At 40.7% G+C, this 13,658-nt stretch overlaps 1 protein-coding gene across 1 annotated transcript; it reads left to right on the top strand.

Moving 5' to 3' along the window:
- The first annotated feature begins 363 nt into the window (after positions 1-363).
- LOC134630630 (GRAM domain-containing protein 2B-like) lies at positions 364-9,803 on the top strand. The gene is made up of 14 exons (XM_063478075.1): positions 364-585; positions 1,120-1,245; positions 1,716-1,812; positions 1,961-2,030; positions 2,105-2,208; positions 2,299-2,394; positions 2,882-2,953; positions 4,449-4,529; positions 4,683-4,794; positions 5,215-5,331; positions 5,887-5,977; positions 6,136-6,240; positions 6,372-6,456; positions 8,743-9,803. The coding sequence occupies exons 1-14, from the start codon at positions 491-493 to the stop codon at positions 8,779-8,781; spliced, it is 1,290 nt and encodes a 429-aa protein (XP_063334145.1). The 5' UTR covers positions 364-490; the 3' UTR covers positions 8,782-9,803.
- The last annotated feature ends 3,855 nt before the right edge of the window (positions 9,804-13,658 follow it).

Below are 13,658 nucleotides of genomic sequence, written 5' to 3' on the forward strand. Positions count from 1 at the left end.
ACACAGGCGATCTTTGGTGAACGGTTAACCGAGAGAATAGTTTCAGGTAATCTCGCTTGAAAACACATTTATCACGGTTTACACTCTGCTGCCCTCTGCTGGAGGTCTGCCTTAAGTACAATCACATTTCTGGAGTTTTAAGCGTATAAACAGTTGGTGAGGGAAACAGTCACTCTTTCAGAGGAGTCCTGGAAACCTTCACTTAAAGCTTACGCAAAGCTTTGACGTAACATTTAGTGTGCGTGAGCATTTTATTACAAGCAGATAACAGCCTGTCCCAGCAGGAGTCCTCTTTGCTCTTTCCCTGTTGCTCCTGACGTTGGTCCCAGCTGCTCCCTCCCCCTTCCCGGCTCCTCCTCTGTGTGGCTTCTTGGTCCACAGACCGATTGTCCCAAACTTTAAATCCTTCCTGAAGCTTCTCCCTTATCTGCGGCGCGAGAGCGAAAGCAGAAGCCGATGGCAGAGGCGAGCGAGAAATGAAGTATGAGATATGGTACTGATGACCGAGCAGGCGGACAGACCTCTGACCCCGTTATTCTCAGCAGAACAACTTCCCTGCAAGGACTCCCAAGGGAACCGCTCGACGTGAGTGTGGGAAAGATGCAGCCAGGGCCCGGGGCCGCCTTTCAGTTTAAGTTGGGGGAAAGCGATTGATGGGGGTGGGGGTTTAAGCGTTGGGCTTATTTGCATCTGCATCCTGCTTCAGAGTGTGGATTTGAATTAAAGGCCTCTGCTGGCTCTGTAAAAGCACGAATTCAGCGAGTACGTGGCACGGAATAGAGCCAAGATGGGGTTAATTTGCATTCCAGATGGCAAAAGTTATGTTTTAGCGCCGAAGGCCAATTTTACGCCTGCCCCGTCTCTTTAACTCAAAGAGATGTTTCTGTGCGCTTGAATGGGAATCTCCAGAATCTCGGTGCCCCAACATGTTTTGTTCCTGTGATATAAACCATTACAGCAACATCGGGTAATACGAGCACGGGGAAAGACAAGTGGAAACCTGAGGCAGCTGCTTTTTGAGAATGTTTAAAGATTACGCGAGAGGTGTTCGCTACGGCAGCTTTGCCAGCTTCTCCCAGGGGAACAGAGAGCAGCGACTTAACTGTGTCATGTGTGCAGGTCTGAGGTGGACAATGGAGGCGAAGGGAGGCAGCGGAAGCGCGGAAGGTCACCTGCAGACCTCCAGCTCTGTCTGGAGACAGCGTCCGACCAGTCCAAGAGCAGGAGGAAACCAATCGGCATCAGGTGGACAATGTGTATATTTTTATTGTTTATAAGCACTATATAAACTTTTAATGACAAGTAATAAATTAATAATAAGTTAATTTTAATGTCAAACATAAAATAACTAAATTAAAGTGAAAAGAAAGCTGCAAGTGACTGAGAGAAACTTATTGGACTTTTTCTTGTTTTTTAGTTCAAAATGTGCTAGTTTTCCATTTTAACTGCAGCTCTGCAGCTGCGCCTATCCTCCTATAGAGCTGTTTACTGATTATGTTGCTGCTGTTCAAGCAGCTTTTACTTAACCACGTATGACACGCTGCAGAGCAAAATTAGAGGGGTTTACTTTTTTGCCTGATAACAGTGTTTAGTGATAGTTTGAGTTATAAATCTGTGACAGTACTTTTCCTTCTGCAGCCACCGCTGTCTGTTACCCATCGTCCTCAGGTGTTACCATGATAGTTAACTGTAAACACTGACCTTTCATTTGCCAGACTGAAACCTGTGGAGCAGCTTTCGCCAGTGCGCTCCAGTTTAAGTCCATGTGACTTAGAAACAAAGTTTGAAAGGAAGAAATGGCAGCCTACCCAGGTAAAAGAACAACAACAACAACAACAAAAACAACCCACATACTGATCCAGTGACAAATACCACCAAACCCCAAACTGTTTTTATGTATATATATATATACATACATATACATTTTGCCATTTTTGTAATTTAAAACTTTGCCTTTCAGTTGTCAAAAACAAACACCCAGTTCCATAAGTTATTTAAGGAGGTCAGCAAAGATGAGCAGCTCAAGCAAAGTAAGTTTCACCTTTTGCTTTCAGGCAAAAAACAAAGGAATGTGAGAGTATTAATGTGAAAATGTAACCAACAGGTTACACTTGTGCCCTCCAGAGAGATATTTTGTATCAGGGCAAGTTGTTTGTCTCTGATAACTGGATCTGCTTCCACTCCAAAGTCTTTGGCAAAGATACCAAGGTATGTCACTGTTAACTGCAGTGAGGAATTTATCTGAAATCTTTGCGATTAGCTTGTTTGTTAAAGAACATGAGGTCTTGTCCTTCACAGATTTCAATCCCGGCGATGTCCGTGAAACTTATCAAAAAAACGAAAACAGCGCTGTTAGTGCCAAATGCCCTCGTGATCGAAACTCCGAGTGATCAGGTAAGAAAGCATTTGATGCAGTCAGCTTTTCCCCGACTACCTGGCAGATGGGGGGCTGTAGTTGAGTCTTGTTCTGTTAGAGGTCACTAGGGCGGTCGTGGCTCAAGAGTCGGCAGTTTGTCTTGTAATCGGAAGGTTGCCGGTTCGAGCCCCGGCTCCGACAGCCTCGGTCGTTGTGTCCTTGGGCAAGACACTTCACCCGTTGCCTACTGGTGGTGGTCAGAGGGCCCGGTGTCGGTGCCCCCTAGGGCAGCTGTGGCTACAATGTAGCTTGCCATCACCAGTGTGTGGATGACTGAAAATGTAAAGCGCTTTGGGGTCCTTAGGGACTAAGTAAAGCACTATACAAATACAGGCCATTTACCATTTACTTTCTGTTAAAAGGGGAATTTTTCCATCTCCACAGTCACCAAATGCCGCTTCTGCAGTATACGCTAAAAGTAAAATGGAATTAAAATGAAAGTGATGCTAAATCTCTCTTTTCCAGCATGTGTTTGTGTCATTCCTCTCTCGAAACACCACCTACAAGCTCCTGAAGTCAATCTGCCTTCATTTAGAGGTAAACGGCATCTTCTATACGAGTTATGCAACTTGTTCTAGCGGTATTCATTAGCTACATTTAGTCTTCTGCAGGAAATCTACATCCTAATTTACAACACAACCATTGTAAGTTAAAACATATTACTTCACAAAAACACTGAGCATTTTCTCTTAACCCTGCACCACAACCTTCCACACCATTCAAGTCATTGCAGGCTACGTAAACCTGAGGTGTTGTTACATTTGTCAAGATGTGCTCGTCAGGTCATGTGGAACGTTCCAGTTAGAGTTCCTGCTGAACCATAATTCAGGCATTACTGCTGAAACACGTCATGTTCTTTGCACTTTAATAAATCAAATTAACTACATTTTTTAGAGAGTGTCTGTACTTTCTTTCTCTTCTGTGTTTCTTTAAGACTGGGCAGTTACTGGAAGTTACTTTGTATCTTGGACGCAGTATATTAAACATTAGCATGTACCAGCTTCCTCTCTTGTTACACTGTAAACTCTGTGTTTTTGTATATTAAATTATGTGTCTAAATTCAATACTGGGCTCTAGCAAAGGCCCAGTACTGAAAAGTATCAAAATTCAAAGTTAGGAACTAGTTAGCAACTAGCTAACAGAGACAGTTTAGCATTTAGCTGCTAAAGAGCCAGGTTCTCAATGCAGGAGTTAGAAAGCAAATGGAAGAATTGCATTGTTTGGATCTTCCTCTTCCCTTTTACACCTCAGCTCTGCTGCACAAACTACAATTCTGTTTGGAATGGTAATTGCTAAGAAAATTATCTTGACTCTCTGGAAGTCGGATATTGTACCTCAATTCAAAATGTGGCTGACAGAACTGACTGCTCTACTGCATATGGAGAAAATTAGGTACACATTAGCAGACAATCTTAGTAATTTCTTTGATGTGTGGCAGCCATTTTTAGATCATGTATTAAAACAAAGTCCTGTTTGATCGATCGCCAATAACCCAGCCTACCACCTTAGCGTTTTATTTCTGTTTATTGCCAGTGTTGAAGTAGTATTTTTGTCGTTGCAGTGTAATCTTTTGCCTTATTTGTGTGATTTGCCCTTGCTGTTCTGTTGTCTGTTGTTTTTTTTGTTTTTTGTTTTTCTTGTGTCTCTTTTTTTTCCTTATATCAAAAAATCTCAATAAACATACTTAAAAAAAAAAAGAAAGCAAATGGAAGGGGGTGATTTTTAATTCAGTCAGCTAAACAGAGAGAAATATGTTCACCAAGTGCCTGTAAACACACAACTCTAGCTTAGCTTTTTTTCTCATGTGTGTTTAAATAGGCAACTGTTTGCTAATGCAGATGAAAACTTTGCTAAAGCAAATAGTGAAAAGGCAGCGTCTAACTAAAACAAAGGGAGTGACTTCATTTTTGTGCGCGTTGCGTGCATAGAAACAGACAACCAAATGAATTCTGCTGCTGGATTCTGTCTGAATAGGCAACTGTTTGCAGACAGTTTCATAAGTCAATACCAGCTAAGTCTGTTGTCATTACAGGTGGATAAGTCTTGTGGCAGCCCCGTGACTTCCTCTTGTGAAAACAGCTTCAGAATCAAGTGCCCATCGTCACTTCCTCTGGTCAGTAAGGGGTCTGTTCTTTTTCTGAGATGTTTATTTGTTATATATTTATGTTCTGTTGCGATAGAAAGAGCTATACACATACCTTGTTTTCATGTGATACAACGCCCACATTGTATGTGGTGACTATGCCATGTTTCATGTGGGCTGCAGGACTTTTCTAGAGACTTCTCTGACCTCGATGGAGTTGTGCAGCAGAGACGGCAGGAAATGATGGAGAGCAGCAGCTCCGGGTCTCAGACTCCAGATTATGACAAGTTAGCTGGTGTGTGACCCATCTTCTTTCCTCCTGTGTAATTATATAGCTACTGTGTACTCGCTCTAATCTACTGTACACAGTTTGTAGAGTCATTATTTGTCTCTGTAAGGGGTGTCAGGTGTCACTGTGGCTTAGACAGCCTTTAGTATTTAGGTAGCTGGAGTCAAGCCAAGTGAGCCTCTGGGACTTTGTTTTTATTATAGTGAAGACACTTTTCACAGAAAGAAATCTCATTAAATAATTAACGTAATCTCCATTTTATTCTCAATGACAGCCATCAGCACTGACACAATTAGTTGTTGTTTTTTCTATTTTACAAACTAAGAGCACTTGTCACATTTGCGAACTTGTTTGTTAGCCTCTTAACATTTATTCAAAGTCGCCAGCCGCTGGAGTCACAGCGTTTTTCTCTGTTGCTTTGAGCAGACTTCAGCGGCCTCCCAGGCACATTTCTGAACACAGCGAAGAGCGGAGAAGTTTCAGTCCACGCAGATATTCACCTCCAGACTCCCAGCCAAAAGCACGGACCCGCCCTCAAGAGCGGTACTTTGATAATGGCTTTCTAAAAAAGAAAAGATGCTTCTGTAGTCTTCGATTTCACTGTTTGGCAGGAGCTATTGAATGTTGATAAACGGAAAAGTTTCAGTTGGATATCAGGATAATCCACGCTTTTGCCACTGACCTTTATTAAAAAACCTATTTTTGACAAAATTAGAAGAATTATATTTGTACATTATATCTGCAAACTACAAATGAAGGCCTGAGAACAGCTCAATATCCCAGCCTGGTGCTATCACACCTGAGCTTACCAGTCAGCATGTCATATCTTCTTTGTTTGATAACCAATAGTTTAAAGACCGAGTTGTGTTTTCTGTGGACTCAAAGGCAGACAGCTGACATGCTCATACTGTTATATATGCTACAGTTAGAGGCACACGTGTCTTGTGGAAACAGATGCAGAACACAGAAATTAGAAATTTGACATTCTGTCATAAAGTATTTCTAACATTTCTTTATTTCTTTCTATGTAGTTCCTTGCCTTGTTGATGAACATTACCAGAGATACTCATTTTTTTCCTTTGTTGCTTTCACATGTAGACCCAAGCAAGCCAACGCGGGGAGCTGCTCCAAAAGACAAGTCCTCACAGCCGATGTCGTTACAAGCCATCCTCCTCATCTATATGTTTCTGTGAGCAGCCTCTCATTATGTGGAATTTGAGAAGCCAGAGCAGTCTGACAGACACTTGTTAGGATGTCAAAATCATTTACATCATTTGGCTTAGTGACTGTTCTTTATGGCTATGATTTGAATCCTCGTGTTTCACTGTGTTTCTGTGTATTTAACAGAGTCGGCGTTCTTGTCTTGTCCTCCTGTTACATGGCGTTCAAGATTGTGGCTCTCGAGCAACGTTTGAACTCTTTGGTTTCGACAGGAGAACATATGTACAGTGAGTAAGTAAGAACAGGATCCACCTTTAAGGATTAAAGAGTGTGAAATACACATATTCACCACATTTCCAAATGCATGGTTTTTCTTTCTTTCTCATTATTTGGTTAATAATTTGGTGTAAATCTTAATGCAGCAACACTGGGAGCCAAAGGTCACAGGATGAAGTGAATGCTGAGATCTACGGGGAACTGTCGACCAACCTGTTCAAGCTGGAGAAGGTTTGTCAGATTTTGTGAGCTAAACAGCAGTTATAGTTGCTAATAAAAATTGTATTGTTAGATATAGTATTTGAACTTAAAATATTGCAAACTAGATCTGGCTGATTTGTCATTATAATAGAGTCAGCAAAGCAATAATTAGAGCCTGAACAATGTAGGATTTTTAAGACTGATACTGATATTTATGTGATTAAGAAATCTGGAGTATTGGGTGATATTTTTCTCAGACATCCGAAACATAAATAGATATTCATAGCATTTGTTATATATAGTAACTTACGAGTTATTTCTAAGATTATATGACAATACAGTTTAAAAATATTCTTCCGTTATTGTGCTATCAAGTCGCTCATTTACCTTCTGGCCGATTCTGCTCGGATCAGTTGGTTATTGTTGTGTTGCAGAGTGCCCCCTGGTGGACAAACTGTGCAAACAGTTATAACGTAGCTGCAGGGTTTTTTTTTCTGTTGCTTCTTTACTCTTTAAATTTGTATTTACTGGCTGTTATAAATGCTGATACTGATATATCAGCAAATAGCTGATGTCGGCCATTATATTGGCAGGGCCAATATATTGGTCGGGTTATAACTTCTGGCCAAACTAGTGCATTTTAAAGTAGCCAATCACACCGGAAAGCTGTAAGCAGCTGTGCCTGGATGTGCCCTCAGAGGTGCTGTCCTCCTCATCTGACATCATCTTAATATTGATGTCCCTCTGCAGCTAGTGCACTTTGCCTCATTCCAAGCAGCTGTAAATGCAATCAACACAGACAGTCAGTACTGCGCAATGCACTGTTGACAGGAGACTTCTAGCAGTGTGATAGAAAAATGTAATATATACCAGTAATGCTAAAACAAATCCAGGGAATCCAGTCTAATAAATTGTACCTTCTTCGCTTTACTGTCACTCTGACTGACACTGACTGTGCTGTTCTCTCCTGACTGCAAAGTCAGGATTCCCTTTAATACTGAAACAGGTGAAAATACTGAAAACATGTATAAGGGTGACAGACCAGGGATAGCAAACTCATTTTACACTGTGGGCCACATACAGCCCACTTTAATCTTAAGCGTTACAGTACAGTAACGCTACAGCGTACAGTAACTTAACTTCTGTACAGTTAAGTTACTGTACAGAAGTTTAACTACACTTTTAACCCTAATGAAAAAGAAGTCATTTTTCTACACGACAGAGAAATGCTAATGTAGTAAATGAAAGAAAGCACGACTGGGAATTGATAAGAATTTAGCTGATTCCACTTTCAATATCAGTTATCGATTCTCATTGACCCTGCCTGACAGTCACCACCATCGCCATCAGTAAGGACACAAATATGATCTTTCTCTTAGATGTGCACACAAAGCAAAGATCAAAACCAGCACAAAGAAGCTTTAAAGCGATCACAAACAGGAGGACACAGAGGCTGCAGACTGACTGCTCATCAGTCTGTCATCAGACAGTACCTGTTGAAGTTCAGAGTCTGGCTGCTAGGCTGGGGTCAGGATTCATTCAGCTAACATCACTCTGGGTTCTTGGCTAGCTTAGCATTAGCATGCTATCTGTGCAGGTGCCTGCAAAGAGCTGAAGTTGTGTTTACAGCATAATGCAATTGTTTCTGTCCTGGATGCAGTATGCACTTTACTATGGCGCTGTCATAATAAAGTGCAAAACCCCCCAAAAACAACTATACTATATTTATTTACTGCTTAAATATTTATTTATGCACATAGATTTAATTAATGGGGCCAAAGCGCTCACCGTGTGACAATCCTTGTTCACGCTCGACGGTGTGTGCACCTCTTGACCTTTGTAACTTGGCGCAGCTGGATTGAAGACGCGAGTGTAGGATCATCTCAGTTTTTACCCCCATTTTAATGACATCACACTCAGAAATGTGACTCCTTGTAAAACCACAACATTTTTGTTTTTTTGTTTATAGTATTTTTTTATTTACATTACATTCATTCTGATAGAAACAGAAAGGTACAAAAAACAGAAAAACAGAGATTCAGTAAGACAAAGGAGTAAGGTGAAGGTGACTTTTATTAAGATGCACATTTTAGAAAAAAGAAATTTCAGAAGTCCTGGCTTCAGAAATATTTTACTGGGAATAAAATGATGATTGATGGTGTCACATTTTAAATCTAACCACAGTTGTACAAAGCTAGCTGTTGCCTTCAAGGACCCAGTCTTTATGCTAAGCTAAGCTAATCAGCTGTAATATGTTTAACATAATTGTGAATTATAAAGTATCCCTCACTTGCGTTTGTTTTTTCCACACCACAGATTCAGAAAAACCTCCAGAAACTCCTGGAGGAGACTTAAAAGAAGACCGTGGTCTGTTGTAGTGTCCACACAGAAGAGCGAGTGCTGTGCAGAAGAGATCGTGCTTGAGCTGTGCAGATCAGCCGTGATCAGATTTGGTCATAACTCTCTTGCCAAAGCATGGACAGCTCATACACAAAGCATTCTTTAGACTGTGTGAAGTGAAATTGTGCAATAATGGCTTCTTTCCCTTTTGCACTCAGGACTATTTGATCACTTTTTTTTTAAACAAAAAGCTGTGCTGAAGCAGTGTGCTAGTTTGCCAGTGGTAGTGTTAGCGAAGTGACTATGTTTTATTTATTTAATAGCTTTCATGTTACATTTCACAGTAGTAAGATTGTTAATAAGTTGTCAGGTCCAAAGGTTCTATTTCATGTCAAGGTCAATGTTTTTGTCAGCATTAAAATGTCAGTAAGTTATATTTTTATCATGCTTATGATTCACTCATCAAAAGATTGTACAACAGTCAGCTTGATCTTATGGTGTGATGTCAACAGATATGTATAAATATACACTTTGCTTTGTGAAATCACACAACAGTAAGAGCAAATCAGAGTTTAAAATATATTTTTTATTGTAAGTGTGGAATTTTTACTTTTCATACGAACCAACTGCTGTTTAATTCAGATGCAATTGTATAGTTTCTCAAACCTAGCAGCGTGTACTGCATTTACCCTGTTCCCATTCTGTTTTCACTTTGTTTGTGTGTATGAAAAACAAAAAAAAAATTGTGTTTAACTTTAGTTGTGACCCTTCAGATCACAGCTTGTGCCTTTGTGATTGTATCACAGCTCTAAAATAAACGGTTTTTCATGAAGTGTTTCTTGAAACTGGCGTTAACAGCTTTTGTACTTATTAAGGAGCACCAGGTTACATAAGGCTGATCGCTCAGCCAGGTGACACGCCTGCAGACCACAGACAAATGAATGCAAACAGCACCGATGTAACCTAAGAACATGATGACTGGCTTGAATACCTGCTCACAGCGGTGAAAGAAGAACTCTCTTTACTACAGTGTACAATAACACTTTACCACAAATAAAAGAGTGTGTGCTTTTTTAAATTCTGCAGTGGGAGTTTGTTTTTGTTGTAATTTTTCCCCTACAGTGTTTTTATTGGGTGACAGGTAAAGGTAGACCAGTTTGGCATGGAGTAATACATGGAGAAAGTGATTTGGAACTGGATTCTTGACATAAGCTACACCTTGCCTGAAAAAGACGTCATCTGGATGGCAACGTGTCACTCCAAAATTCCCATCTTAAACAAGCTCGGCCTCAGAAAACATATTGATCTTGTTTTTTTAATCTTTGCATTGAATGTTATCTTGCATTTGTGAACTGCTGTTCAGTCACACTTCAGTACAGTTCAGTAATGGTGCTCAGCATTGTCCTTGTGTAGTTTTCTTTGATTTCAATTCAGAACATTATGCACCATAATCGTTGATAATACCACATTCTTTGTAATTTTATGTTGAGAAATGTTATCCAGAAATTGTTGGAATCACACACACCTTGCTGCTACAGCAGTGTGGCTTTTCATTAATAGCCTAAAACACTTTGGTTGCAGCAGAAAGAAGATAAAGATGTAATTTCATGACACAAATAAGTGATGCAAATTTAAAACACACTTTAACTGAAACATAGTTCAAACTGTTCTGATGATGAGGACGCTGCTGTGACTTATAAAGTGTCCGCTTATTTTTATTTGTTCTCTAAATAGTGTCACCAACATTAGCTACCCCAAATCACTAGAGATTATTAGCTCATTTTAACATTCCAGGTGACAGCAAGTCAAAAATGATGTTACCTGTCCAGCTGCAGCCTGCATTAAGCTTTAATGTTGCTATAAACTGAAATGGATCAGTGTATGCCTTTTATTCACTGTTATGTTTAACTTATGGGTGACGGCACAAAGACTGAGAGAGGAGGATAGAGAGGGAGAGAGTAGGATGAACACAGCAAAGAGAGAGCAAAAAGAAACAGGTAAGAGTGGACATGTGGTCAAATTCACCAAAAAATTATGTACAGGTCCTTCTCAAAAAATTAGCATATTGTGATGAAGTTCATTATTTCCTGTAATGTACTGATAAACATTAGACTTTCATATATTTTAGATTCATTACACACAACTGAAGTAGTTCAAGCCTTTCACTGTTTTAATATTGATGATTTTGGCATACATAACTCATGAAAAACCAAAATTCCTGTCTCAAGAAATTAGCATATCATGAAAAGGTTCTCTAAACGAGCTATTAACCTAACCATCTGAATCAGCGAATTAACTCTAAACACCTGCAAAAGATTCCTGAGGCTTTTAAAAACTCCCAGCCTGGTTCATTACTCAAAACCGCAATCATGGGTAAGACTGCCGACCTGACTGCTGTCCAGAAGGCCATCACTGACACCCTCAAGCAAGAGGGTAAGACACAGAAAGAAATTTCTGAACGAATAGGCTGTTCCCAGAGTGCTGTATCAAGGCACCTCAGTGGGGAGTCTGTGGGAAGGAAAAAGTGTGGCAGAAAACGCTGCACAACGAGAAGAGGTGACCGGACCCTGAGGAAGATTGTGGAGAAGAACCGATTCCAGACCTTGGGGGACATGCGGAAGAAGTGGACTGAGTCTGGAGTAGAAACATCCAGAGCCACCGTGTACAGGCATGTGCAGGAAATGGGCTACAGGTGCCGCATTCCCCAGGTCAAGCCACTTTTGAACCAGAAACAGCAGCAGAAGTGCCTGACCTGGGCTACAGAGAAGCAGCACTGGACTGTTGCTCAGTGGTCCAAAGTACTTTTTTCGGATGAAAGCAACTTTTGCCTGTCATTCGGAAATCAAGGTGCCAGAGTCTGGACGAAGACTGGGGAGAGGGAAATGCCAAAATGCCTGAAGACCAGTGTCAAGTACCCACAGTCAGTGATGGTCTGGGGTGCCATGTCAGCTGCCGGTGTTGGTCCACTGTGTTTTATCAAGGGCAGGGTCAATGCAGCTAGCTATCAGGAGATTTTGGAGCACTTCATGCTTCCATCTGCTGAAAAGCTTTATGGAGATAAAGATTTCATTTTTCAGCACGACCTGGCACCTGCTCACAGTGCCAAAACCACTGGTAAATGGTTTACTGACCATGGTATTACTGTGCTCAATTGGCCTGCCAACTCTCCTGACCTGAACCCCATAGAGAATCTGTGGGATATTGTGAAGAGAAAGTTGAGAGACGCAAGACCCAACACTCTGGATGAGCTTAAGGCCGCTATCGAAGCATCCTGGGCCTCCATAACACCTCAGCAGTGCCACAGGCTGATTGCCTCCATGCCACGCCGCATTGAAGCAGTCATTTCTGCAAAAGGATTCCCGACCAAGTATTGAGTGCATAACTGAACATAATTATTTGAAGGTTGACTTTTTTTGGATTAAAAACACTTTTCTTTTATTGGTCGGATGAAATATGCTAATTTTTTGAGATAGGAATTTTGGGTTTTCATGAGTTATGTATGCCAAAATCATCAATATTAAAACAATGAAAGGCTTGAACTACTTCAGTTGTGTGTAATGAATCTAAAATATATGAAAGTCTGATGTTTATCAGTACATTACAGGAAATAATGAACTTTATCACAATATGCTAATTTTTTGAGAAGGACCTGTATATAGGCCTATTGTATGCCTCTTTAAAATGTGTGATATTTAAGGGATCTTTATTGTGTGATTGAAATTAAAATTGTCGTTAAGGTAAGTTTACTCCGTTACAACAATAAAGTACAAATTCAATTCCATTCAGTTTTATTTATATAGCACTGAATCCCAACAACAGTGACCTCATGACATGGTATATTATAAGGTAAAGACCCTACAACAATAGAGATAAAACCCCAAGAATCAGATGACCCTCTGTGAGAACTTGGCAACAGTGGGAAGGGAAAACTCCCTTTTCACAGGAAGAAACCTCGGGCTCAGAGGTGGCTACCATCTGTCGTGACTGGTTGGGTGTGAGGGGAGAAAGACAAGATGAAAGACACACTGTGGATGAGAGCCAGAGTTATATTAATAACTAATGATTAAATGCAAAGTGGTGTAGAAATACATGGAGGGTGAAAATATATACAGTCAGGTCCATAAATATTGGGACATCGACACAATTCTAACATTTTTGGCTCTATACACAACCACAATGGATTCCAAATGAAACGAACAAGATGTGCTTTAACTGCAGACTGCCAGCTTTTATTTTAGGGTATTTACATCCAAATCAGGTGAACAGTATAGGAATTATGACAGTTTGTATATGTGCCTCCCACTTCTTAAGGGACCAAAAGTAATGGGACAATTGGCTTCTCAGCTGTTCCATGGCCAGGAGTGTGTTATTCCCTCATTACCCCAATTACAATGAACAAATAAAAGGTCCAGAGTTCATTTCAAGTGTGCTGTTTGCTTTTTGAACCTGTTGCTGTCAACTGCCAGGATGAGATCCAAAGAGCTGTCACTACCAGTGAAGCAAGCCATCATTAGGCTGAAAAAACAAAACAAACCCATCAGAGAGATTGCAAAAACATCAGGCGTGGCCAAAACAACTGTTTAGAACATTCCCAAAAAGAAGGAACGCACTGGTGAACTCAGCAACACCAAAAGACTAGGAAGACCACGGGACACAACTGTGGTGGATGACCAAAGAATCCTTTCCCTGGTGAAGAAAACACCCTTCACAACAGTTGGCCAGATCAAGAACACTCTCTAGGAGGCAGGTGTATGTGCGTCAGAGTCAACAATCAAGAGAAGACTCCACCAGTGTGAATACAGAGGGTTCACCACAAGATGTAAACCTTTGGTGAGCCCCAAAAACAGGAAGGCCAGATTAGAGTTTGCCAAACAACATCTGAAAAAGCCGTC

The sequence above is a fragment of the Pelmatolapia mariae genome, linkage group LG7 (assembly GCF_036321145.2).
Source record: "Pelmatolapia mariae isolate MD_Pm_ZW linkage group LG7, Pm_UMD_F_2, whole genome shotgun sequence".
Taxonomy (NCBI): Eukaryota; Metazoa; Chordata; class Actinopteri; order Cichliformes; family Cichlidae; genus Pelmatolapia; species Pelmatolapia mariae.